We start from the raw sequence: 23,589 nt of genomic DNA, 5'->3' as shown, positions 1-23,589 counted from the left end.
GGCTCGTGGGGGCAGCACAGAGAGCAGAGGGGGCAGCGATGTTTATTATCCCCACCCCACTGGCACAGCACCCCAGGCTGGTACAAAAATGGTGTGCTGGGTGTGGGGCTCAGTGCGGGGTCTCGGCGTGGATCTCAGTGCTGGGGGGGGCTGCCAGGGGGGTGCCAGCCATGCCCAGCTCCTTGGCTCGCCGCTGGCACTCGCGGGCCACCACCACGGGGCTGACAAAGGCCACCAGCACCACGGCGATGAGCCCCAAGTTCATCTGTGGAGGGGAAGAGTGTCAGGGCAGGGGTCTGGGGGGCCGTCACCCCATCCCGTATCATTTCCCCAGGCCAGGCCACCCCTCCCTCTCTGGTGCAGGACCCCCATTTCTCATGGCATAAGATCCCTCCACTCCTGGGGGAAGGACTCCATCCTTCCCGGGGCAGCAACCCCATTTCCCCATGGGGCGGGACCCCTCATTTTCCCATGGGCAGGACCAGGATCCCCATTTCCCCATGGGGCAGGACCCCAATTTTCCCATGGGCAGGACCAGGATCCCCATTTTCCCAAGGGATGAGACCCCCATTTCCCCACGTGGCAAGCCCCCTTCCCTCCCAGGGCAGGACCCCAGCCCTCACTCGGGGGGCCCACGGGGCACACTCACATAGAAGGGGTCCCCCTGGAGCGGCCCCTGCACCAGGGCGACACAGGGGTACTGCAGCAGGGCCACCAGCGCCGACAGTGCCATGGCCAGCCCGTAGAGCTTCCCAAAGTGCTGCGGGGGGAACCTGCCAGGCACCCACGTCACCAACGGGCATCTCCTGGCACCCAAATCTCCTGGCACCCCCATCTCCTGGCACCCCCCTCCTGAGCCCTGACAGCCCCACCGCAGTCCCCTGACACCTCCACCGTGTCACCTGCCACCCCCCAGCCCCACCGCCATCCCCTGCCACCCCATCCTGGCCATGCCGCCCTGTCTGTCCCCTGCCACACCCACAGCGACCGTGCCACCCTGCCCTGCCACCCCGCGTCCCCGGGGCTGTCCCCACTCACGCGATGGCCAGGAAGGCGGCGTTGCCGCCGTACAGGAAGGAGCGGCTGATGACCTGCAGCACGAAGGTGCCAAACTGGGCGGGCAGGGCGGGCACGGCGGCCAACACGGAGAACAGCAGGCACAGTGCCACCGTCACCACCAGCGACAGCACCGCCGACCGCAGGTCTGCCAGCGCGGCCAGGAGCCCTGCATGGGGACACGGGGGTCAGGGCAGGGGCACGCAGCCTCACCCCTCTCCCTTCTTCACGTGCCGTGGGCTCGGCACAGCGGTGGTGGCAGCAGTGAGGACACAGGACAGGGAGCACGGGGCTGGGGTGAGGGTTACCCCACAGTGCGGGGCCAAGGAGTGGTTCTGCGTGGGGTGAAGGGCCGTGGGGGTCAGTCACCCGGGGGAATGGGGCCGGGGGCTCAGTTACCCTCAGGGCGGGGGCCCTTTTTCCGCTTGTGCCGGTCGAGGATGAGGCCGTTCCAGGGGGCACAGAGCACCCCGAAGAGCTGGGTGAAGGCGAAGGCGTTGGTGTAGGTGCTCACTGTGGGGGGACAGCATCAGGCGGGCGGGGCCGGCCCGGGGTCCCCACCGTGTGCCCCCCACCGTGTCCCCCCTGCCGCCATGCCCTACCCAGTGCGTGGTCCCCGCGCGCCAGGTGCTCGAGCTGCGGGTTGAGGGTGCCGATGAACAGGTAGTGGCGCAGCTGCATCACCGAGAGCCAGGCCACGTGCCAGGCAAAGAGCCAGGAGCAGGCGCAGGCCCGGAACGGCGTCCCGGCGGCGTCCCCACCTGTGCAGGTGTCAGGGTGGGGCACATAGAGACACACCCCCCAGGCCACACCCACACCTTGTCCCTGCCCCCCGCTGATCGGTATGACCCTGCCCATTCAGGTACGTCACCGTGCCCACCCTTTGACCACGCCCACACTGCCACACCCAGCACTCCCTAATTGCATGTCCTCCAGCCACACCCATTAATAGCCACGCCCACCCACCAGAAGGCCACACTCATCTATTTGCATACGCATGGTTGACCTCCAACGGGCCCCGCACAACCACGCCCACAGGCCACACCCCTCATTTACATGACACCGCCCACAGTCAGCTGTGACCACGCCCACCCGGTCAAGCCCCTCCCCAAATATAATCCCCACCCCACCGAGCGGATTCCCACTCCCACCTCGAGCCACGGGGGGTTCCAGCGGTGTCTCCTCGGGTCCAGCCTCTCCCGGGGGCTGCTTGTCCTTGTGGGTTCGGTAGGAGCGGGAGCGCCCCCGGCACTGCAGCCTGGGGCAGCGCCTGTGTCACCCTGTGTCACCCCGCCGGGGCGGGACTGCCCAGGGGACAGGACCCGCTGCCCGCAGGGTGGGACCCAGCCCCCCGTACCCGTAGTCGTAGTCGGGGGGCAGCGGGTAGGGGATGCGGGAGCGCGGCATCAGGAAGAGGGTGCGCAGGAGGTGCCAGGCGCTGCAGGCTGCCAGGAAGAGGAACATGGCCCGCAGGGACAGCCCGCGCTCGTACAGCAGCTGGGGACAAGGACGGAGTCAGGGACAGACACAGGCTGCCACCGGCCACCTGCTCAGGCCTTAGGTGTGTCCCCATCTGTGGCCTCAGCAGTGACTCAGCTGTGTCCCAGACTGTGTCCCCAATATGTCTGTAGATGTGACCCAGCTGTTCCCAGCTCTGTCCTCCCCTGCCACCACTGCCGCGTCCCTCACACCCACCTTGACGATGAGGAAGATGGCGGAGGAGGAGTCGAAGGCCCCGTTGTAGAGGGTGATGATGATGGAGCGGTAGTTCCCGAACAGGTTCCCCACCTGGCACCGAGAGACCCCCGTGTGCCATCAGAGCCCTCCCGTGCCACGCGGGGTGTCCTGCCACCACGTGGGTGTCAGGGCGCAGGGGGAACCCACCTGCATGTTGGTGAGGATGAGGAGGATGCCACCCACCGACAGCATGGACATGGCCGGGAAGAGCAGCTCCGCCAGCTCTGGGGACACAGGGCTCAGTGGGGACAGGGGTTACCAAAGAGGTCCCTCCAGGGCTGGGGACGCCCTGGCCACAGGGACTCACCTGGGGTGGAGAAGGCGACGAGCAGGGTCCCGCCAGTGTAGAGGGAGCTAAAGGGGACAGCGGTGACACGTGGGGACAGGATCCTGGGAATCACAGGTGACTCCCCTACCCCGGTCCCTTGGGAGCCAGGCACCTCAGTAACCCCCCACTCCCTGTCCCCGTGTCCCCGGCGCAGGGCTCACATGGCGACGAGGCGCGCAGCCGTGGTGCCGAAGCGGTCGAAGACGACGCCCATGGGGAAGGTCATGAAGTTGTTCATGAAGGAGCCGATGGTGAAGACCAGGGAGAACTGCTCATCCTGCCCGCTGCAGTCTGGGAACGGCCATAATGGGGCATGGGGACACGGAGACGTGGGCGTGGGACACCGGGAATACCACGGTGAGGGGACGCAGGCACCCGGGGACACGGGTCAGCGCAGATGCAGGGGACACTGGGCATGTGGGGACACCACAGACATGATGGTGCTGCAGACATGGACTGGGGGACAGCAGGCACATGGGCTTGGAGACAGCAGGGACACAGAGCACTGCAGGGCACCAGGACACTGCAGACAGCAAAGACACAGGCACAGTGGGGACACGGGACAGCTCGGGGCATCGGGGTCGCGAGTCAGGGGACCGTGGGGACACGTGGGGGTCCATACCAGACCCCAGGGTGAGGTTGGGGCTGGCGGAGGGCTGGCACAGCCCCTCGAAGTAGCCCAGGTCCTTGAGGACGAAGACGAGGGAGGCCCAGCCGAAGATGATGCCGCAGAAGGCGCCGCACTCCAGCAGCCCTGACAGGAGGGTCCCCAGGCGCTTGGCCAGCCCCGCGCCCCCCGCCATGTCCCCTGCCCAGGCAGACACTGGCCCGGGCTGTCACCAGCCTGGGGCGTCTTCGCCAAGCCTGTGGGTGACAAAGACCAGGTGTCACACCATGCTGGCACCCACCGGGGACACAGGGACACCTGGCAGCACGTGGCCACCCGGGCAAAGGCCACTGTCACCCCGGTTCTGCCCCTCGTCCCTGGCCACAGCAGCTGGCACTGGTGTCCCCCATGTGCCAGGGTGCAGGGCAGGGCCCTGCAGCAGCCAGGGCTCGCTCTCACACGTGGGGACAGCTGGTGACATGTGGCACACGGCCGTTGACGGACACGCACAGATTTTTGAGCACACCCAGACTGATGGGCACACACAGACATTTGTAAGCACACACAGAGCTGCTCACAGGCACACAGGCAAGCATGCACACCTGCACACACGACCCTGCCTGCTGACCCCTGTCCTGCACCCCTCACCCACCTGCACAAGGCCAGGCCCTCCTGTTGTCACTGTCACCCTCGGGGCCACCCTGCAGCCTGAACCCCGGCAGCGTGGCTGGGACACACCTCCCCACCCCAGTGACTGTCCCTCATCTCCCAGGAGCACACTCAGTCCCCCGGGCTGCCAGTCCCTGATAGTGCCTCGGGCCCCCTGATGGCACCCCGGGCCCCCGATGGGGGCTCGGTCCCCTCACTGTGCCAGGACCCCCCTGTGCTGTCCCTACTGCCCCGACCAGCCTGGCCCAGGAGCTGGCACAACCCTGGGGACACTGGCACGCTGCTGCACACCCTGGGGACACCACAACAACACACCTCACCCCAGGGACACCAGCACCCTGCTGGGGACCTGGCACAGCCCTTGGGAAACTGGCACTCTTCCTGGTGATGCTGGCACAGCCCCTGGGGACATTGGCACCCCCCCGAAGACACCAACACACCCTCCTCCCCCAGGGCTTGGCACAGTGCTTGGGAAACTGGGACAAACCCTGGAGATGCTGGCACAGCCCCTGGGGACACAGGCACGCTGCAGGGGACAGTGACACACCCCCCCAGGGCGCCAGCACAGCCCCTGAGGTCCTCCCCTGGGGACCCTGGCACAGCCCTCAGAGGCATTGTCACATCTCTGGGATCCTGCCAGCCCCGTGGGGGATCCTGTCACATCTCCAGGAATCCCCTCACGCTGCTGGGGACCAGGAATGTCTCCTGGGGACACTGCTACCCCCAGCCCTGCACTGCACTGGGGACTGTCACCGTGCTGGGGCTGACAACAGCTCACCCCACCGTGCAGCTGGGACTCCCCCGTGGCCCACAGCTGGCTGGCAAGGGCACCAAGGCCACCCCCAGTTCAGTGTCCTCCGTGTCCCCCCGCCTCCCTCACCCACACAGGCTGGCACCGGGCCCTGTCCCCGTGTCCCTGTGTCCCTGTCGCTGTCCCGCTGCCCTGCCCGCTGTAATGCCGGCTAATGAGCCTCATTACAGTGACCAGCAGCTACAGATTAACCTGCACACAGCCGGGGGGGCGGCCCGGGGGCACCTGTGCTATTTTCAGCCACTCAGGTGGCCAAAAATAATATAGGCAGGGGCTGTGACAGCAGCTGGGGGGCACCGGGGCTCCCTGACATGTGGGGGTCACCGCCGGGGGCACCCCGAGCCGCTCCCTAGGGCCTGGCTGGGGTGTCCTGGACACGGCGTCTCTGCCAGCCACACTGGGGAGTCCCCACGGCCGCGACCCCCCCATAGTGGTGAGACCCCGGTGGTGAACCCCCGGACTGGTGAGCCCCCCGCGAGGGGGTCCGCAGCATCAGCGACTGTCCCCTCTGTCCCTGCTGTGTCCCCCCGGCTCCCCCGGGCCGTGCAGGGGGCAGGTGGGGCCGCAGGACCCCCGGGGGCTGCCACGGGCCGGGCGCCCCTCGCCGCCCGCTGCCCCGGGGCGGGCACTGCCGCGTCCCCCCGGCCGCGGGGACGGGACCCCCGCGTGGCCCCGGGGATGGGCAGCCGCGGGGCCCCGCCGTGCCGGCCCCCCGAGCCTCCCCCACGGCCCCGGGGCCGCTCCGCCACGCGTGGCCCCGGCACAGCCCCGGCACAGCCCCGGCACCGCCCCGGTACCACCCCGGACATCCGCACCGCCACGCCGAGCGCGGCCCCGCAGGCCACGGGGCCGGGGCCCGCGGCCCCCGCTCTTCCGCATCCTCCCGTCCCGGTCACGGCCCCTCCCGCCGCCGCTCCGTGTCCATCCGGGCCCCGCCGCTCCTCCCGCCGCATCCCCGCGCCGCTCACCCGCCTCCCGCCGGCCCGGCGGGGAGCGCACCGGGCTCTCCCCGCCCCGGCGCTCCCGGTGCTCCCGGTGCTCCCGGTGCTCCCGGTGCCCCCGGTGCCGGCCCCTCACGCCCCCCGCGGCGGGCGGAGCGGAGCGGAGCCGCCGGGCCTGGCCGGGCCCCGCCCCCGGTTCGCCGGTTCGGGGGGGCGGCCCCGCCGGAGCGGCCCCGGTCAGCGCTGGGTCCGCCCAGGAGGGGCCGAGCCGGCGCGGAGCCCTTCCCCGGCGCCGCCCTTGGGCCCCCCGCGGGTGCCCCCCTCGGCATGTCCAGGTGTGACACTCACCTGTTGTCCCCAAGGGGCGCTCCTGGCGGGGCCACCCTTGGATCGCCCTTTCGGTCACTCTCGGGCCGGTTTTCAATGCTTGGGGCGCCCCTCAGGCCATTCCCGCGCACCCCAGCACTGCCCTTGGGCCGTCCCTGGGCCACTCCAGCCGTGCCATCCCAGAGCCATTGCCATGCCATCCCCCTGTGTTGTGCAGTGTCCCCTGCCTGTCCCTGGTCCCCCACCCCTTGCCTTGTCCCCGCTGTCCCTTCTGTCACCCTTCCCTGCACATCCTCTCCTCTGTCCCTCTGTCCATCCACCAGTGCTTGCCACCCGCTCTGTCCCCACCTGTCCCCACTGCCGCAGCCTCTCATCTGCTCTGCCAGCTGCCCTTCTGTCTGTTCATCGCCCGTCCATCTGTCCATCACCCATCCATCTGTCTGTCACCCATCCATCTGTCCATCATCGGTCTGTCTGTCACCTGTCCATCTGTCCCCCTCCAATCACAACTCTATCCACCCCATCCATCTGTCCCACAACCATCCAGCTGCCCATTACCTGCCCTTCCCTCCACCTGTCCATCTGTCTGTCCTCCCCATCCTTCACCCATTAGTCCGTCCCGTCTCCAGATGTTCTCCGTGCATGTCTGTCCGTCTGTCCTTCTCTCCTCATGTCCACCAATCCATCCTCCACCTCTCTGTCCATCCATCTGCCCCTTCCTTCCATCCTTCCATCTATCCATCCTCCACCGTCCATCCGTCCGTCCATCCCCTCCCTTATCCACGCTGTCCCAGCTCCCGGGGCGGGTGGGCACGGGCACCCAGAGCCCCCCGGGCGGGCTCCCCTGCCCTGCCCTGCCCCGATCAGCGCTGTCCGGGCCGGGGGGAGCGGATGGCGGCCCCTGAGTCAGCCCCGCGCCGCCCACGCCCCCTCCCACGGCTGCCGCCGCACCAGCTTGTGGCATTTCGCTCGCCGGAGACGGCGCCGCAAACACGCGCCGGTGCCAGCCGGTGCCGGTGCCGCCGCAGCCCGCGCGGCCACGCGTGTCCCCCCACGCGCGGCACCGGCGCGGGGCCCGAGCGGGGCCGGTGCAGCCCGCGCCGCACCGCCGCCCCCCGCTCTGCCCCGGGCCGGACGGCGGCACCACGGACAGCGCCGGTCCGTCCGGCACCACGAACAGCGCCGCGGTCCCGCGTGGGTGCGCGCCGCCGGCCCCCCGCCCTCCCGGCGGCTCGCCCCGTGCGGGGCTCCCGGCCCCGCCGCGCCCGCCCCGGGGGCAGCTCCCGCGGGGACCCGCCGTCCGTGGGGCACCAAAGCCCGGCGCCGGGCCAGGGAGCACGGGACAGAGGGAGGGACGGACGGACGGACGGACGGACGGACGGACGGACGGACGGACGGACGGAGGCCACCCTCCGTGTCCCGCGCTCACAGCTCCCCCCGCGAGCTCCGCGTCCTTTCCCCGCGGGGGGAGCCCGTCACACGCCCGTGTCCCCTTTGGGGTGCCCCTCCCGAGTCCCGCAGGGCGTGTCCCCGGCGGGCGCCCGCAGCGCATCCCCCGCTGTCCCCGCTGTCCCCGCCGGAGTCCCTGTGCCCACCCCTGTCCCGCCTGGGGCGGGCCAGCCCGGGAAGGGTTAAACGGCGGGGCCGGCGCGGGGGGCGGAGCGGCCGCCCCGGGATAAGGCGCGGCGCGGGGAGGGCTCAGCCCCACGGAGCCGCGGGCAGCGCCGCGCCGAGCCCACCCGTGCCCGAGCCCGAGCCCACCCGTGCCATGCCCCGGGGCGGCGGCGGCTGCTGCTCCCGGCGGCGCGGCGGGGGCGAAGGGGGCGAGCAGCGCCCCCCGGCACCGGCCATGACCCCGCGGGTGGGCAGCGCCTGAGCGGCCGCCCCGCCATGCGGCCCCCCACGGCTCGGGACCTGCCCCCAGGTAGGCGCGGGGTCGGGCGGGGTCCCGCGGGTGTCGGGTGGACCCTGGGGTGCCACCCGGAGACCTCGGTCCCGGCTCGGGGTGCCCCGGGGTGAGTGGGGAGCCCCCGGTGCGCGGGGACCCCGGCGTGGGGGCGCAGTCCCGGGGCGCCCCAGGCTGGGTCCCCCGCGCCCCCCGGCGCGAGGGTGCCCCCCGACCCACGAGGTGCCTGCCGCCAGCCCAGCCCGAGGTGTGGCTGTCTCGTGCCCCGCGGGGTAGCGGTGCCACCCCGGGACCCCCAGCCCGGCGTGGCAGTGCCCCTGACACGTGGCCAGGCACTTTTTGGGGTGCCCAGCCTTGGTGCTCGCTGCCAGCCCCGGCGCAGCGCGGGGGTGCCCCAGGCGCCCCGGCACACCCAGCGCAGCTCCGGCGCGCACAGCCCGGCTTCGGGGCGCTCCACCAGCCACGGGCTACCCGGTGGCCCCCACCAAGACCCCCAGCCCGGAGTGTGGGTACCCCACGACGCCCAGCGGGGCGTGCCCCACCACGCAGGGGGTGCGCGGTGCCAGCCCCGGAGCCCCAGCCCGGCGCGGAGCCGCCCCACGGCTCCCGGTGCGGGCTCCGCGGGAGCCGGGAGCGCCCGGGTCACGCCGCGGGTGGGTGCCGCGGGGCCGTGGGGTACCCGCAACTACCGGGGTGGGGGGGTTTGGCACCCGAGGAGGGGGGGAAGCTGAGAACCGGTGACTTCAGCTCCCAACTGAGTCAGCCCGCGGCGTGGGGGAGTGACAGATGGGACGCGGGTGGGGGGCGCACGCCGGCACGGGGCGCCGGGGGAGGGGGGCGGCGCTGAGCAGATGCGCCGGACGCCTCCGTGGGTGGCTGGGGGGTGGGTACCCCCCCAGCTCGTGGAGCACCGGCAGAGGGGAAGGGAGGGAAGGGGGCGGTGGGACCCCTCGGTGCATCTCCGGTGTGACCTCCGGTGCACCGGAGAGTCCCACCGCCCCCCTCCTTCCTCTCCCCTCCCCCGGTAGCGGCGACTGGGCGCATCCACGCATCCCCGGGCGTGGATCCAGGCCGCCGGGCTGAATTATGGATGAAGCTCTCGGGTTGCAGCCTGAGGGGGGGGATGGACACGGGTGGGGGGGGGGAGAAGGGGGGGATGCTGAGCGCCCGGAGCCGCGTGTCGTCAGCCCGCGCCCACGCGTGCCCCGCCCCACACGTGGCCGCGGCACGCGCGCACGTGGCACCGCCCCGTTTGGGGAGGGGGCGCCGACCCCCCCCCAGGCTGGGGTGAGGGGGGTCCCAGGGGTCTGAGACCCTGTGAGGGGCTCTGGCGGGCCGTGGGGTGGGCACGGTCCCGTGGGAGTGTGGCCACGGCGGGGGGGGGTCAGGGAGCTTTGGGGGTCCCTGGGGAGCGTGACCCCAGCAGCAGGAACAGCCCCCGAAGGTCGCAGGTGGACAGGCACTTTTTGGGGTGCCCGGCCTTGGTGCCGTGCAGCAGCACAGCCCTGGGGGGGTGTCTGGGGACCACAGCCCTGTGGGTGGTGTGGGTCTGGGGGCTGCTAGGGGCGCCCAGTGCTGTTGGGCGTCATGACCTTGGGATTCTCCATGGGGTCTGTGGTCCTAGGGATGTCCCAGGGGAGCATGGCCGTGTGGGTGGGCATGGCCTCGGGGGTCCCTGGGGAGACATGGCTCTCGGGCCTGCTGGGGGCTGTGGCCCTGTGGGTGGGCACAGTCCCCTCCCTCGGGGTGTCCAGCCCTACAGGGTGGTGATGACCTTGGCGTTCTCCTGGGGAACGTGGCCCTCTGGAGCTGCCGTGGCTTTGGAGGGCTCCTAGGAGCACCCAGCCCTGTGGGGTTGCCATGACCTTGGGGTTCTCCTGGGCAACCACGGCCCTAAGGGTGGCTACAGTCCTGGGGGCTCCTTGGGGTGCCCAACCCTACGGAAAGATCAGAACCGTGGGACTCTCCAAACGGCTCGATGGGGTGGGCACGGCCCCGGGGGCGGCGGGGGCGGGCGGCGCGGGGTCGGGAGGCGCGGTGCCCCGCGCTGACGCCCCGCTGTGCCCCCAGGCGGGCGCCCGGCGGCCCTGCTGCTGCTGGCGGCGCTGGTGTGGGTGCCCGGCGGGGCTCCCGCCTGCCCCGCGCTCTGCACCTGCTACGTCTCGCCGCCCACCGTCAGCTGCCAGGCCAACAACTTCTCCTCGGTGCCCGCGGGGCTCCCGCCCGGCGCCCGCCGCCTCTTCCTGCAGAACAACGTCATCGGGGCGCTGCGGGCGGGCACCTTCGGGCCCAGCACCGTCACCCTCTGGCTCTACTCCAACAACATCTCCTCCATCCAGCCGGGCACCTTCCGCCACCTGCCCGCCCTGGAGGAGCTCGACCTGGGTGACAACCCGCACCTCCGCGTCCTGGCCCCCGACACCTTCCACGGGCTCCACCGCCTCCAGGCCCTGCACCTCTACCGGTGCCGGCTGGCCAGCCTGCCCAGCGGCATCTTCCGCGGCCTCCGCAGCCTCCAGTACCTCTACCTGCAGGAGAACGGGCTGCTCTACCTCCAGGTGGGTGAGCAGGGCTGCTGGGCGATGCCCCCAGGGCACAGAGCGGGGACTGGGCCGGGTGAGGGGTGACAAGACATGGAGGCAGGATGTGGGACAAGGTGGTGCTGACGCAGCCAGAATGCAGGGCAGGGACGGGGGATGCTGAGGGAGCAGGCTGACACCAGCATGGGACATGGGATGAAGCCTGGCATGATGCTCGCAGAGCAGGGACACAGGAGAGGGTGACGAGCCACGCTGGCAGGGCTGGGACCCATGGCAGGGCTCCATGGGGCCCGCACCAGCAGCTCTCCAGCTGATGCCTGCCAGGCAGAACCACAGAACAGCACAGCGGGCCCCCACCCCACGCCCACCCCTCTGCCATTCCCCGCAGGACGACCTCTTCGCCGACCTGGCCAACCTGAGCCACCTCTTCCTGCACGGCAACCGGCTGCGGGCGCTGTCGGAGGGCGTCTTCCGCGGGCTCTCGAGCCTGGACCGCCTGCTGCTGCACGCCAACCGGCTGGCAGCCATCCACCGCCGCGCCTTCGGCGGGCTGGCGCGCCTCACCATCCTCTACCTGTTCAACAACAGCCTGGTGGCCCTGCCCGGCGACCCGCTGGCCGCGCTGCCCTCGCTGCAGTTCCTGCGCCTCAACGCCAACCCCTGGGCCTGCGACTGCCGCGCGCGCCCGCTCTGGGCCTGGTTCCGCCGCACGCGCGTCTCCAGCTCGCCGGTGCCCTGCGCCAGCCCCCCGCACCGCCGCGGCACCGACCTGCGCCACATGCGCCCCCGCGACTTCGACGCCTGCCCCGAGGACGACGATGATGAGGAGCAGATGGAAGACGGCAACGGCGGCAACGGGGTGGCGGTGATGGGCACCCCGGGGCGGGCGCTGGGGCGCCCCGGCACCCTGCCGGCCGCGCCGCCCTCCGCCTTCTACCGCGACGGGCTGCCCCCCCACGACCTGCGGGGACCCCAGCCCCGGCCGCCCCCCCCGTCCCGTGACTCCCGCGGGCCCCCCGAGGACGCCAGCTGCCCCCACGACCCCTGCGCCCCCATGGCCGCCGCCGCGCCCCACCGGCCCCCCGCCCTCCTGCCCCTCCTGGCTCTGCTCCTGCCCCGACTCTGAGCCCCCCTCGGGGCGCCCGTGCCCCCCTTCTCCCCGGGGGAGGCCTCAAGAACTGCGGGGGACGGCCAGAGGAGGGGGGGGGGCCGCAGGATGCAGAAGGGGGTCCCCTCCCATCCTGAGCGGGAAAAACCCCCAACAGGAACCAAAAGGTGGGAAATTATTTATTAAAAATGGTCTTATTTTGGGAGAGCGGGGCCTGGCTGCTGTGGGTGGGCCACCGTCGATCCAGGTCACCGCCTGCTGCTGCTGCTGCTGAAATATTGATGGCAGCGGCGGGTGGCGGGGCAGCGAGGCGTGCAGGGCGGCGCGGCGGGGACAGACGGACACCCCCCGCGGGGCGTGCGGCCACACGCAGCCCCGGCGCCACCGCGGGGCCGGTGACACGCAGGCTGCCGTGCCGCCGGCACCCCGCACCCCTGGCAGAGCGCTGCCGGTGTCGCGGGAGCCACCCCCGCGCCCTGCGCAGCCTGACCCACTTCCCGCAGCGCCGGCACACGGACGGAGCACACGCTGCCGGCACAGGGACAGCGCCCACCCCTGCCCTCCGCCCCTCTGGGGGTGTCACCCCCCGCTGCCTCTCGGCGGGTGCAACTCGCTGGGTGTCCATGCCCCCCGGGTCCCTTGTCCCCTCCAAGTGTCCCCAGGGGTGTGTGTGTGTGTGTGTGCAGGCTGTCCCCACGTGGTGTCTCCCTGCCCGCGCCCCCGTGGTCCCTGGCTGTCCCCACGTGGTCTGTGCCCAGGCAGAGGTGTCCCGGGGTTGTCCCCACGCGGTCCCATCTGTGTATCCTCACACAGGGCCGGCTGTTCTGGGGGTGTCCCTGCGAGGGTCTCCCTGTGGGGGTGTCCCCACGAGGGTGTCCCTGTGGGGGTGTCCCTGCGAGGGTGTCCCTGTGGGGGTGTCCCCGTGCCCTGCCCCTCGGGGGCTGTGTCCCTGTGCAGGGCCCCGCGGCTGTCCCCTCTGCTGACCCCCAGCACAGACAGACGGACAGACAGACAGACAGGGAGGGGCTGAGCCCTGTCCCACCCCACTGGGGATTACAAGGGGCTCAGCCCAGCTCTGCCTAATCCGGGGGATTACATGGGCTGGGCCCAGACGGGGGGGGCACCCAGGGGTGCCCCCCACAAGGACACGGCACGTGGCAGCCGGGGACAACAAGGGGGGCTCCCAGCAGCACCCACGGGCACCACGCACCCCAACACATGGCCACAGGGTGGGTTTGGGGGCGAGGGGAGCGCAGCAGGCGCCCCAGGTTTATTGGGGTGGTGGTGGGGGCTCAGGCGGTGCCGCTGCCCTGCTGCATTCGCTTGAGCAGCTCCTCGTCCTGCAGCGACAGCTCCGTCAGCTTCTTGCCCATCCGCTCGTGCACCTCCAGGTACTTGGCCACGCAGCGGTCCAGGCACACGCACTCCCCTTTGGACAGCTCCGACTCCTTGTAGTGCGGGGGGACGCACTTGCGGTGGCACGCCTGGGTCATCCTGCACGGACCGCACCGCGCCTGAGCCCCGCGCCAGCCGGGACCCGGCCCCGGCACAGCCCGCACCCCGACCCCGCACCCCAACACCCCCTGCACCCCGCCGTCGCCACCCCGGGACCCCGGCCCCGCGCCCCCCGTTATCGCCACCCCCGCACCCCCAGCCCTCGCACCCCAACACCTCCTGCACCCCCATCATCACCGAGCCTCTGCACCCCAGCAAGCCCAGCATGCCCCGCCGTCGCCACCCGGGCACCCCAGGGACCCCCGCCGTCCCCGTCCTCAGGCACCTCCGGTTCCCCTCCCCAGTTCAAGGGCGTCTCCCAGGACCCCCGCACTCCCCCACAACCCCAGGGTCCCCCAGTGCCTCTGACACCCGCTAGTGCCCCCCAAGCCACGGACACCCCCCGGTACCCAAGGCCCCCGGGCTCCCTCCCGGCGGGCCTCACCGGTTGTACATGTCGGCCATCATCTCAACCTCCAGTTCGGCCGCCAGCTGCTGAGCCCGCAGCGGATCCATGGCGGCCAGCACCGGCCCCGCTCGGTCCCGGTCCGGATCACGGTCCCTCTGCGCCCGACCCCGCTCGGATCCGCCCGGTTGGGCCCCGCGGTCCCGCTCGGTTCGGGACCCGGCGGCGGCTCCCTGCAGGAACCACGTGGGCGCCGCGCTTCCGCCCACCCGCGCAGCGGCCCCGCCCCGCCGCCGGCACCGACCAATCGCGTGCAGGAGGAGGCGGGACCGGGGCTGCGATTCGGCCTCTGATTGGTCCAGCGGAAGGGGCGTGGCGGCGGCCGAGCTGCGGGAGGGAGCGGCGGAGCGCGCGCTCTGCCCGGCCTTTGCCCCGCAGGGGGCGGGGCCACGGGAGGGGGCGTGGCCAGCCCGGAGGGGGCGTGGCCATGGCCGGGACCTTACCGGGGCACGGCCGGGGGTTCGGCTCCCGCCTCTGTGTCCCCCGTTCCTGGTCTCCCTGGGTCCCCCCGCGTCCCGCCCGGGCTGTCCCCGTGTGACCTGTGTCCCCACGTGTGTGTCCCCCATTGTCCCCGGGAATCTGTTCCCTCTGTGCTCCCCACGCCCCCGGTGTCCCCGTTGTGTCCTCCCAGCACCCCCGCGTGTCCGTGTCCCCGTTGTGTCCCCCGAGCACCCCCGTGTTCGTGTCCGTGTCCCCGCCTCGCCCGTGCGCCTGTGACCCCCAGGTCTCGCTGTCCTGCCCAGGGTGTCCCCCGTGCCCCTCGTGTCGCCGGCACGGTTCGGTCCCGTCCCCGCGGGCTGCTTTGGGGTGTCGCCGCCGTCCCGGCGGGGCCGTGGCCGTGCTCCCCCTCGGCAGCCGTGCCCGGTGTCCGGGCCGGCCCCACGCGTGCCCCGCGGGTGGGCGGTGAGTGAAGGCGGCACCTGCCCCCGCCGGGTAAAAATAGCGCGGGGCGGGGGGGCCGGGGCGCGGCACGGGCGGCGAGCGGCAGCAGCCGGAGGGTGCGGGCCGAGGGGCTCCGGGGGTAACGGGGACAGCGGGGGTGACGGGGGTAACGGGGCTGAGCGAGGCGGCGGAGGAACGGGAGCGGCCGGAGCGTGCGGGCCGGGGGGCACCGGGGAGGAGCACCGGAGGGCAGCAGGGGACACCGGGAAGGGGTCATGGGGGAGCGGCCGTGGGAGCTGGAGGGCAGGGAAAAGACATGGGGGACCGGGAGGGGGACATGGCGGTGCCGGGATGGGGGCCGGGTGGTCGGGAGGGGGCAGGAGGGGGGGCACAAGGGGGCTGACATGGGGCGGGAGGGCAATGGGAGCCTTGGTTTGGGGCTTGGGGGGCTGCAGCACGACGTGAGGGGAGCGGGCTGTGCTGCTGAGGTGCCGGGATGGGGCGTGGGGGAGCCGGAGCGGGGCACTGGGGTGCCCGAGGTGGGAGTGCCAGGGCTGGGGAGGGCATGGGGACAAGAGGGGGTTAGCCGGGCTGGGGGGCACCCCAGTGACAGCCCTGTGCCCCTGCAGCAGTGACCGAGCAACATGGAGGCTCTGGGAGACGCTGAAACCCCCACCTCGGACACCCCCACCTCGGACACCCCCACCTCGGACACCCCGGCCACGAGCACCCCGACCCCCGGCACCCCCACCTCGGACACCCCGACCCCCGGCACCCCCAGCCCCGGCACCCCCACCCCAGACCCCCCCTCTGAGCCCGCCGCGGGGCCGGGGGAGGGCAGCGGGGAGGCGACGGCTCCCCGGGGTGGGGAGGAAGCTCGGGAAGCGGGGGGCGAGGGGGGCGACACGGGGGGCGAAGGGAAGAACACGGAGGAGGAAGGGAAGAACACGGGGGGCTCAGGGGAGGATTCGGGGGGCTCAGGGGGGTGCGCGGGGGGAGAGGCTGCCGGGGATGGCGGGGCAGAAGCAGCCGGGGGTGCCGGGGGCGATGCCGGCGAGGCCCGGGGTGGTGCTGGCCGTGCCGAGGCAGGGACAGCCGGGGGCACCGGAGCGGGTACCGAGGAGGGTACCGAGGGAAAAACGGCGCCGGCAGCTGCGGACAACTCCCGGCGCCGACAGGTGAGGAGGGGCTGGAGGGGAGGTGGCGGCACAGCCGGGGCAGGAGGCGGCGGGGAGGGCAGCTGCGATACGGATGGGGACGGGGGTGGCTTTACTGGGGCACGGTGAGAGTGCCAGGGCCGGGATGACAGTGCCAGGGACATTGTGTGAGTGACACTGACCGTGCTGGCAGTGCCACCCTGCCTGTTGCTTACAGGAACCTACTTGGCTTCAGGACGAGGACGACGAGCTGTGGCCTGAGTTCCCTCCCTGCTCGTCCCCAGAGGGGGCCACCAGCCCCACGTCCCCCACTTCCCCCACGTCCCCTGCATCTCCCACGTTCCCCACGTCCCCTATGTCCCCTACATCCCCTATGTCCCCTACATCCCCTATGTCCCCTACATCCCCTATGTCCCCGGCATCCCCAGCGTCCCCCACAGGTAAGAGCCGTTTGGGCGATGGCACCCGAGTGTCCTGGGGTCACTGCTGCCCCACAGTGTCCATCCTCCCCAAGGGAAAGGACCTTGAGCCCCAGGGGTGCCCCGGGGGTGTGGGTGCCCTCTTGCAGCCCCTCCTCTCTCCTTGCAGCTGGCACCGCCGAGGACACGGCGGGCAGCAAGAGGTGTGTCCCCCACGGGTGGCACCCCAGTACCCCACGGCAGGGATGGCAGCCCGCAGCCCCCTGCTCATGGCTGTCCCACCCGTGTGTGCCTGCAGGGGCGCTCCGGCGGCGGGGACACGGGACAAGGCAGCTCCCGGTGCGGCGGGACAGAGGCTGAGGCTGGAGGGGGCCGGGGGACGGCCACGAGTGGGGACGCGGGCACAGGGGCGCAGCGCCATCCTGGAGAAGTTCGGAGGGTGAGGGGAGCCTGGCCCCGTGGGGGGCAGGAGGGACACTGAGGGAATGGGGGACCCGGGGTTTTGGGGAGGCTATGGGGCAGCCGGGGACAGTGGGATGGATGGGTCATGGAGCAGTGGGGGTGTTGGAAGGCCATGAGGCAGTGGGAGGTACAGGGGAGTTGGGGGGCATGGCGGGGGCATGGCACAGTGGGGGGTATTGGGGGGCACAGGGCAATGGGGTCCTAGGGGCACTGCAGCTCTGTGGGGCAGAGAGGGAGGATATGGGGCACAGGGGGTATCGGGGGGCGTGGGGCAATGAGGGGAACAGGGAGGAATGGGGGGTCTGTAGGGCAGTGTGGGGTGGGACAGGGGGGCAGTGTGGGGCAGTGGGGCATTGGGGGCTGGCTATGAGGGACGGTGGGTGTGGGGATGCCACTGCCAGGTCCCCCCAGGGCTGCCAAGGGCCCGGCCCCACACCTGCGGCGCTCAGGGTGGGGCCGCCACGGTCAAGACGATGCTGCTGGAGTGGTGCCGCGCCCGCACACCGTGGGTACCCGGTGAGCACGGGCGGGCGGGGGCCGGCGGGGAGGGTCGGGTGGGGGGCCCGGGGCACCCTGACCCCCCCCGTGTGCCCAGCACGTGGACGTGCAGAACTTCTCGGCGAGCTGGGGCAGCGGCCTGGCCTTCTGCGCCCTCCTGCACAGCTTCTTCCCCGACGCCTTCGACTTCGCCGCGCTGGAGCCCGGAGCCCGCCGGGACAACTTCGCCCTGGCCTTCGCCACCGCCGAGTGCGTGAGCGCGGCCCCCGGCCCCCGGTGCCGCCCCCGGCCCCGGTGACCGCCGTTGTCCCTTCCCGCCAGGGAGCGGGCGGGCTGTGCCCCGCTGCTGGAGGTGGAGGACATGGTGCGGCTGCCGGTGCCCGACGCCAAGTGCGTGTACACGTACGTGCAGGAGCTGTACCGCTGCCTGGTGGCCAAGGGGCTCGTGAAGACCAAGAAGCGCTGAGAGGGTCCCCCAACGGCCCCCCCAGCTGTGCCAGCCCCTGCTCTGTCCCCCAGCAGTAAGAAAGGCCGTGGTTCCAGGCCGGTGGTGGCTTCATCTTTGGAGGGAGGAGCGCTGGCAACGAGCGTCTGGGCAGTTGTCACCAGATTGGGGCACAGCCCTGGCTCTGCCACCAAGGAGGGGCTGGCACGGTGGGGGGGACAGCAACTCCTGGAGCCCCCCACCCTCCCAGTGAGGCACCCAGAGCCAGAGCAGGTGATGGAGAGCGTTTATTGCCTCACGCGTGGGGCTCGGGGCGCGGCTCGGCGTGCAGCCGGGCGTGCTGCTCTGCCCGGCGCCGGAACGCCTCGGGGCGCTCCTGCAGCTCCCGGGCCACGTCCGGCCGCAGCAGCCGCCGCGGGTCTGGGCTGTCCAGCTGCAAGCAGCAGGTCCTGCAGCACTGCAGAGACAGCGGGGTCAGAGGGACACGCACCCCCGCACTGCGCCCCTGTGCCCGCCGTGGCCCACCTTGGATGGCGCGGGTGCTGGGCTGCCAGCGCCGGGGGCGGTGAGGGGCTGGCAGACGCGGCCCTCGAGGTCCACGCTGGGGTGGTAGATGGGGTGCGGAGGGTGAGGCAGGGGGGCTCCAGCGGGTGGTGCGGGGGAGAAGGTCAGCTCGAAGCGGAAGGCGCCCGTGTTGTAACGGGGGGTTGTTCTGCCGGGATCGGGGGCACCTCAGCCCCCTGTGCCACACTGATACCCAGTGCCTCCCGAGGAGACTCCCCCGTGCCAGCCCGAGCCCCTCAGGAGGGGAAGCTCCACCCGGTGTCCCCAGCCCAGGACCCGCAGCGTCCCCAGAGGGACCCTCCCCAGTTCTGACCCTCACCCAGGGAGACAGCCCCGTCCCAAGGGTCTCCCGGTCCCTCCCATGTCCCCAGGGGCACATCCTTCCCCAAGCCCGCATGTCCCCCCTGCGCAGGGGACCCCCCGCTCCCCCAGCACTCCCCGCAGCCCCCCGTGTCCCCACGTCCCCCCGTGTCCTCTCCCCACGCACGGGCAGCAGGAGCCCCCCCCAGCGCCGCACGTTCCCGTCCAGCGGCTGCACGTCGCGGGCCCCCTTCCAGCTCCGCGCTCCTCCAGCTCCTGCGGGAAGGGATGGGGCAGCTGTGGGGCGAGGTGTGTCCCCAGAGGCCCCTCCATAGGTTAATCCTCCCCGGGACACGCCTCTGCCCCCCAGACCCCGCCTTAGTGGCAGGGTTTAATTACCGGGCACACTTTTATGGACGGGGCCTCATGCTGGACACACCCCTGGGCGGGGCCGCCCCGCCGGGGAAACGAAACTGAAACGTGCAGGGGTATTTGTCACCCCCGCACCGGAGACCCTCCACCCCGGTACTGCTTCCCCCGCACCCCGCCACCGGGACCCCCTCACCGGGCACTGACACCCCCAGCACCGCCTCTCCCCGCCACCGGGACCCCCTCACCGGGCACTGGACACCCCCAGCACCGCCCTCTCCCCGGTACCGGGACCCCCGCACAGGCACTGACACCCCCAGCACCGCCTCTCCGCGGTACCGGGACCCTCTCACCGGGCACTGACAGCCCCAGCACACGCCTCTCCCGCACCCCGGTACCGGGATCCCCCGCACTGGCACTAACACTCCCCCGAGCCCCTTTTCGCACCCCGGTACCGGGACCCCCGCACGGCGAGCTCGCTTCCCCCCGGTCCCCGCTCCGGTGCGGACACCGGGACCCCGCCCCGGTACCGCAGCGGCGCCGGAGTCCCGGTCCCGTGCCGGTGGCCCCGGTGCCCACCTTGGCGATCCGCCCGGCCATGGTGCTCAGTGCCCCGGTGCCACGGGCACGGTCACGCCTCCGGGCGGGCGGGACGAGGCTCTGCGACCGGCGCCCCCGGCACGGGAGGGTGGGGACAGATGGGCCTGGGGGCGGCCGGCGACCCCCGCCCCGCGGGGCTCCCCGGGGGCGCTGGGTGACAGAAAAACCGGCGCCCCGCGGGGACGGGGGCGTGACGGGAGCAAAACGGGAACGCGGGGCCGCAATCCCGGCTGCCTCCGCACCCCGCTGCCCGCCCCCCGCGGCTGCCCCCGCATTACCGGCCGTGTCCCCGGCTGATTTACGGGAACCTCCTTAATTTTTAACCAGGCAGGGTCGGAGCCGGCCAGATCTCCCGGCGCCCGCTGGACACGCAGGAGCTGACCCACCGGGCAGGCAGGTGGGCCCGGGGTGCTGCCTCCTGCCACCCCCACAGCCGGGTCCCCGGGGGGACAGAGCGGGGGCACCCCGGGGTGGGGTACGGGAAGGGTGCAGGGGGTGGGGGGGCGGCGTGCCGGGCTGGGGGATGCTGGGTGTCTGTCCTGCCCTTGACCTGTGCCCTCCCGCCAGCATGCCCACCAAGACACTCTGGCTGCCCTCTGGCGTGGCTGGTGGCCACAGCCACGGTCACTGTCACCCCGGTAAGTGTGGCTCGGGGACACGGGCTCCCTGTGCCCGACACCCCTGTGTACCTCCTCAATCTGGGTCTCCCAGCCGGGTGCCCCCGTGCCCCCCTCACACAAGTCCCTGTGCCCAGGTGCTCGCTCTGGAGGCCTCTCCCAGCTGGATGACGCTGCTCAGAGAGCCCCTGACACCGTCTGTGCCCCCTGTGCCCCCTGCTCTTAGCCCCGGCTCCCTCCCAGGACGTGGGGACCCCCCGTGCTGCCCGTGCCCACCCCCAGCGCTCACCCCGAGGAGCTGCCTGGCTGGGCTGTCACGGACATCCCCAGCCCCACAGCGCCGGAGGGGGCACTGGAGGGGCTGGACGCCGCTGCCAACGAAACCACGGCAGTGCCCACGCCTGGCACCAGCGCCCCGCCGTGCCCTGGGGACAAGGAGCCCACCGACAGCTGCGGGGAGCCCACGGGGGAGCAGCGGGCTGCCGTGGCCGAGGCTCTGGCCACCTTTGCCCTCCGCTTCTACCAGCGCATGGCAGAGGCCGCCCAGCCCGACGCCAACCTGCTCTTCTCCCCCCCTCAACGTGGCCGTGGGGCTCTCGCACCTGCTGCTGGGTGAGGGGCCGCCCGCGGGCACCGGCACGGCCGTGTCACCGCTGTCCCGGCCGGGGCACCTCGCCGAGCTCCCCCTGTGCCCAGCAGGAGCCCGCGGAGAACCCGGGAGCGTCTGGCCGCCCTCCTGGCGTACCCCGCCGGGGCTGCACTGCGTGCACGGCGCCCTGCAGCAGCTGGCCAGCGCGCCAGGCCTCTTCTCGGCCGCCCAGATCTTCCACCACCCAGGTGAGGCGGGCACCGGCTGCCGGTGGGGCGCTGCTGCTCGCCGGGCAGCCGGGCTGACCCCGGGACCGCGCCGCCCCGCAGAGCTGCAGCTGCGGCCCCGCTTCCTCAACGACTCGCTGCGCTTCTACGGCGCCCGCCCGTACGCCCTGAGCGGCAACGAGAGCCTGGACCTGCAGCGCATCAACGCCTGGGTGCGGGACGCCAGCAAGGGGCTGCTGCCCTCGCTGCTTTCCGCGCTGCCCCCCGAGCCCCGCCTGCTGCTGCTCAGCGCCGTCCACCTGCGCGGTACGGCCCCGCCACCCTCCACCCCCGGCTACCCCCCGGGCATCCCCCGGGCGTCCCCCGGGCAACGGGGCGCGGGGCTGAGGCCGCCCCGTGCGGCCCGCGGTGCCCCCGCCGCAGCCGCGGTGCCGTGTCCCCGCAGCCGCCTGGCGCACGCCGCTGGACCGCAAGAAGACGGTGCTGCTGCCCTTCCTGCGGCCCGGGCGGCGGCCCCGCAAGGTGCCCACCATGACCAGCGCCAAGTACCCGGTGGCCTCCTTCACCGACTCCCGCCTGCAGGCCCAGGTAGCCCCTGGCCCGGAGCGGCCACCAGTGCTGGGGGTCTGGGGTGGCATGATGTCACGCCAGTGGCACTAAGGAGGAGTGGCAGGCTGTGATATAAACTCTGCGGCACTCGGGGAGGGTGCCAGGCTGATGTCACTCCCCTGGCGACTGAAAGGGGCACAGGCTGTCACCTCGCTCCCCCCGGGGCTTTGCGGGATGCCAGGCTGGCGCCGTGGGGGTGCCGGTCCGTGGGGTTCCCCCGCGGTGGCCCTTAGGTGGGGGTCTGCCCCGCAGGTGGGGCGGCTGGAGCTGAACGGGGGGCTGAGCCTCGTGGTGCTGATGCCGCGGGGGCCCCTGGAGCCTCTGGAGAGCCTGGAGCGGGCGCTGGACCCCGGCACCTTCCTGGCGCTGCTGCGGCGGGCGGCGCGCACCCCGCCCCGGGCCACCGCGCTGTCCCTGCCCCGCCTGCGCCTCGACCTCGCCCTGGACGTGGTGCCTCTGGTGCACGACATGGGTAAGGACACCTCTGAGGGCACCACAGGGGCTGCCTGGGCTGCGGGGTCACATCGCTGCCGGTGTGGTGACGTTATCCCTGCAGGACCTCAGGGCCCCTCCCCGGGGGTCACTTTCCCCCAGGGTCCCCAAAGTCCCCGGTGTCCCCGGTATCCCCTTACCTTTGGCTTCCCCTGGGGCCCCCCACACTCCCGTGTCCCCGGTGTCCCCCATGTCCCCCGGTGCCCCGGAGTGCCTGCGCCACTAATGTCCCCTTACATCCCAGTGTCCCCAGATTATCCCCAGTGTCCCCGAACATCCCCCACCCCCCCGGTGTTCCGTATCCCCGAGTGTCCCTGGCGCCCCCCAGTGTCCCCGCCGTGTCCCCGTGTCCCGCGTCTCCATGTCCCCGTCCCTCTGCTTTTCCCCGGACCCCTCGTGCCCCCTCGGTGTCCCCTCCGTCCCGCTGTCCCCGCGTCCCGCGGCAGTGGCGCTGAGCGGTGTGCCGCAGACTTCGGGCTGTTCCTGGACGCGGAGCTGTGCGGGCTGGCGCGGGGCCCGGCCGCGGTGGACTCGGCGCGGCACCGGGCGGTGCTGGCGCTGGACGAGGCCGGCGTGGAGGCGGCGGCGGCCATGGCCACCTCGGTGGCGCGCTCGGCCCTGGTGCTGGAGGCCCTGCGACCCTCCTCTTCGTCCTCTGGCACGACACCGGCGACTTCCCCGTCTTCATGGGGCGGCTCAGCGACCCCCAGCCCTGAGTCTGCTGCTGCTGTCCCTGTCCTCCCTCCTCCTTCCATCCCTGCCTCCTCCTCTCCCTGCTTCCCTCTCTTCCCTCTCTCCTTTACCCCTTTCCTCTCTCTCTCCTCCCATCCTCCCTCCCTCCCTTCCTTCATCCCTTCCTCCCTCCATCCTTCTCTCTGCATCCCTTGTTCCCCTCTCCTCTCCTCTCCTCTCCTCTCCTCTCCTCTCCTCTCCTCTCCTCTCCTCTCCTCTCCTCTCCTCTCCTCTCCTCTCCTCTCCTCTCCTCTCCTCTCCTCTCCTCTCCTCTCCTCTCCTCTCCTCTCCTCTCTCTCTCCTCTCCTCTCCTCTCCTCTCCTCTCCTCTCCTCTCCTCTCCTCTCCTCTCCTCTCCTCTCCTCTCCTCTCCTCTCCTCTCCTCTCCTCTCTCCTCTCCTCTCCCCAGGGCACAGGGGGTCCCTGCTCCTGCCGTGCCTCAGTTTCCCCGCCAGCTCGGGGTGCCAATAACGCACCAACCACCTCCCGCCCCCTGCGTGTGAGAGGGGAGGGACAGGCTGGGGCCACCAGGGACCCCGCTCTGTGCCAGGGTGGTGCAGCGCGGGGGGCAGGTGACAGCCAGCACCCTCCTAAAAAAAAAAAAGCCTTTATTGCCCTAGAAAAGGCCCCGCGGCCCC

General features: G+C 72.1%; 7 protein-coding genes across 9 annotated transcripts; 4 read left to right on the top strand and 3 right to left on the bottom strand.

Annotated features, from left to right (window-relative positions):
- Window positions 1-23: 23 nt before the first annotated feature.
- Window positions 24-6,651, bottom strand: SLC43A3 (solute carrier family 43 member 3). Of its 3 annotated transcripts, none has more exons than XM_064425694.1 (13): window positions 6,498-6,650; window positions 3,744-3,985; window positions 3,283-3,412; window positions 3,101-3,147; window positions 2,941-3,017; window positions 2,752-2,844; window positions 2,414-2,553; window positions 2,208-2,314; window positions 1,659-1,817; window positions 1,456-1,569; window positions 1,039-1,225; window positions 650-773; window positions 24-265 (listed from the first exon to the last, which is right to left on the bottom strand). In XM_064425694.1, exons 2-13 carry the CDS (start codon window positions 3,922-3,924, stop codon window positions 110-112), a joined length of 1,515 nt encoding a protein of 504 aa, XP_064281764.1. In that variant the 5' UTR covers window positions 3,925-3,985; window positions 6,498-6,650; the 3' UTR covers window positions 24-109. The 3 variants fall into 3 exon arrangements, with proteins under 3 accessions (XP_064281764.1, XP_064281762.1, XP_064281765.1); XM_064425692.1 differs by lacking the exon at window positions 6,498-6,650 and adding an exon at window positions 6,177-6,317; XM_064425695.1 differs by lacking the exon at window positions 3,744-3,985 and having other exon boundaries at window positions 6,498-6,651.
- Window positions 5,887-8,352, top strand: LOC135302325 (basic proline-rich protein-like). Its single transcript, XM_064422696.1, has 2 exons — window positions 5,887-6,484; window positions 7,271-8,352. The coding sequence occupies exons 1-2, from the start codon at window positions 5,887-5,889 to the stop codon at window positions 8,350-8,352; spliced, it is 1,680 nt and encodes a 559-aa protein (XP_064278766.1).
- On the top strand, window positions 8,115-12,235 carry RTN4RL2 (reticulon 4 receptor like 2). The gene is made up of 3 exons (XM_064425697.1): window positions 8,115-8,400; window positions 10,453-10,940; window positions 11,311-12,235. The coding sequence occupies exons 1-3, from the start codon at window positions 8,367-8,369 to the stop codon at window positions 12,046-12,048; spliced, it is 1,260 nt and encodes a 419-aa protein (XP_064281767.1). The 5' UTR covers window positions 8,115-8,366; the 3' UTR covers window positions 12,049-12,235.
- A 1,025-nt stretch (window positions 12,236-13,260) lies between these two features.
- Window positions 13,261-14,217, bottom strand: TIMM10 (translocase of inner mitochondrial membrane 10). Its single transcript, XM_064425700.1, has 2 exons — window positions 13,970-14,217; window positions 13,261-13,524 (listed from the first exon to the last, which is right to left on the bottom strand). The coding sequence occupies exons 1-2, from the start codon at window positions 14,038-14,040 to the stop codon at window positions 13,323-13,325; spliced, it is 273 nt and encodes a 90-aa protein (XP_064281770.1). The 5' UTR covers window positions 14,041-14,217; the 3' UTR covers window positions 13,261-13,322.
- A 1,536-nt stretch (window positions 14,218-15,753) lies between these two features.
- Window positions 15,754-17,927, top strand: SMTNL1 (smoothelin like 1; the record flags this gene model as incomplete). Its single annotated transcript, XM_064422695.1, is given in 9 exon segments — window positions 15,754-16,050; window positions 16,247-16,498; window positions 16,652-16,669; window positions 16,817-16,887; window positions 17,322-17,358; window positions 17,360-17,413; window positions 17,415-17,426; window positions 17,506-17,657; window positions 17,730-17,927. Coding segments are annotated over 9 exon segments (1,038 nt in total), but the record flags the coding sequence as incomplete, so codon positions are not given.
- A 204-nt stretch (window positions 17,928-18,131) lies between these two features.
- On the bottom strand, window positions 18,132-19,686 carry LOC135302323 (ubiquitin-conjugating enzyme E2 ubc-18-like). The gene is given in 6 exon segments (XM_064422694.1): window positions 18,132-18,286; window positions 18,288-18,310; window positions 18,379-18,414; window positions 18,417-18,565; window positions 18,795-18,993; window positions 19,617-19,686. Coding segments are annotated over 6 exon segments (615 nt in total). The 3' UTR covers window positions 18,132-18,148.
- Window positions 19,687-20,254: 568 nt separating this feature from the next.
- SERPING1 (serpin family G member 1) lies at window positions 20,255-23,087 on the top strand. Its single transcript, XM_064425696.1, is given in 11 exon segments — window positions 20,255-20,278; window positions 20,280-20,324; window positions 20,441-20,536; window positions 20,539-20,874; window positions 20,876-20,915; window positions 21,003-21,140; window positions 21,222-21,425; window positions 21,565-21,707; window positions 21,981-22,200; window positions 22,690-22,860; window positions 22,863-23,087. Coding segments are annotated over 11 exon segments (1,491 nt in total). The 3' UTR covers window positions 22,937-23,087.
- Window positions 23,088-23,589: the final 502 nt, after the last annotated feature.

The sequence above is a fragment of the Passer domesticus genome, chromosome 6, assembly GCF_036417665.1.
Source record: "Passer domesticus isolate bPasDom1 chromosome 6, bPasDom1.hap1, whole genome shotgun sequence".
Classification (NCBI taxonomy): domain Eukaryota; kingdom Metazoa; phylum Chordata; class Aves; order Passeriformes; family Passeridae; genus Passer; species Passer domesticus.
The sequence above is the reverse complement of the archived record's forward strand: the minus strand, read 5'-3'. Positions and strand labels throughout refer to the sequence as shown.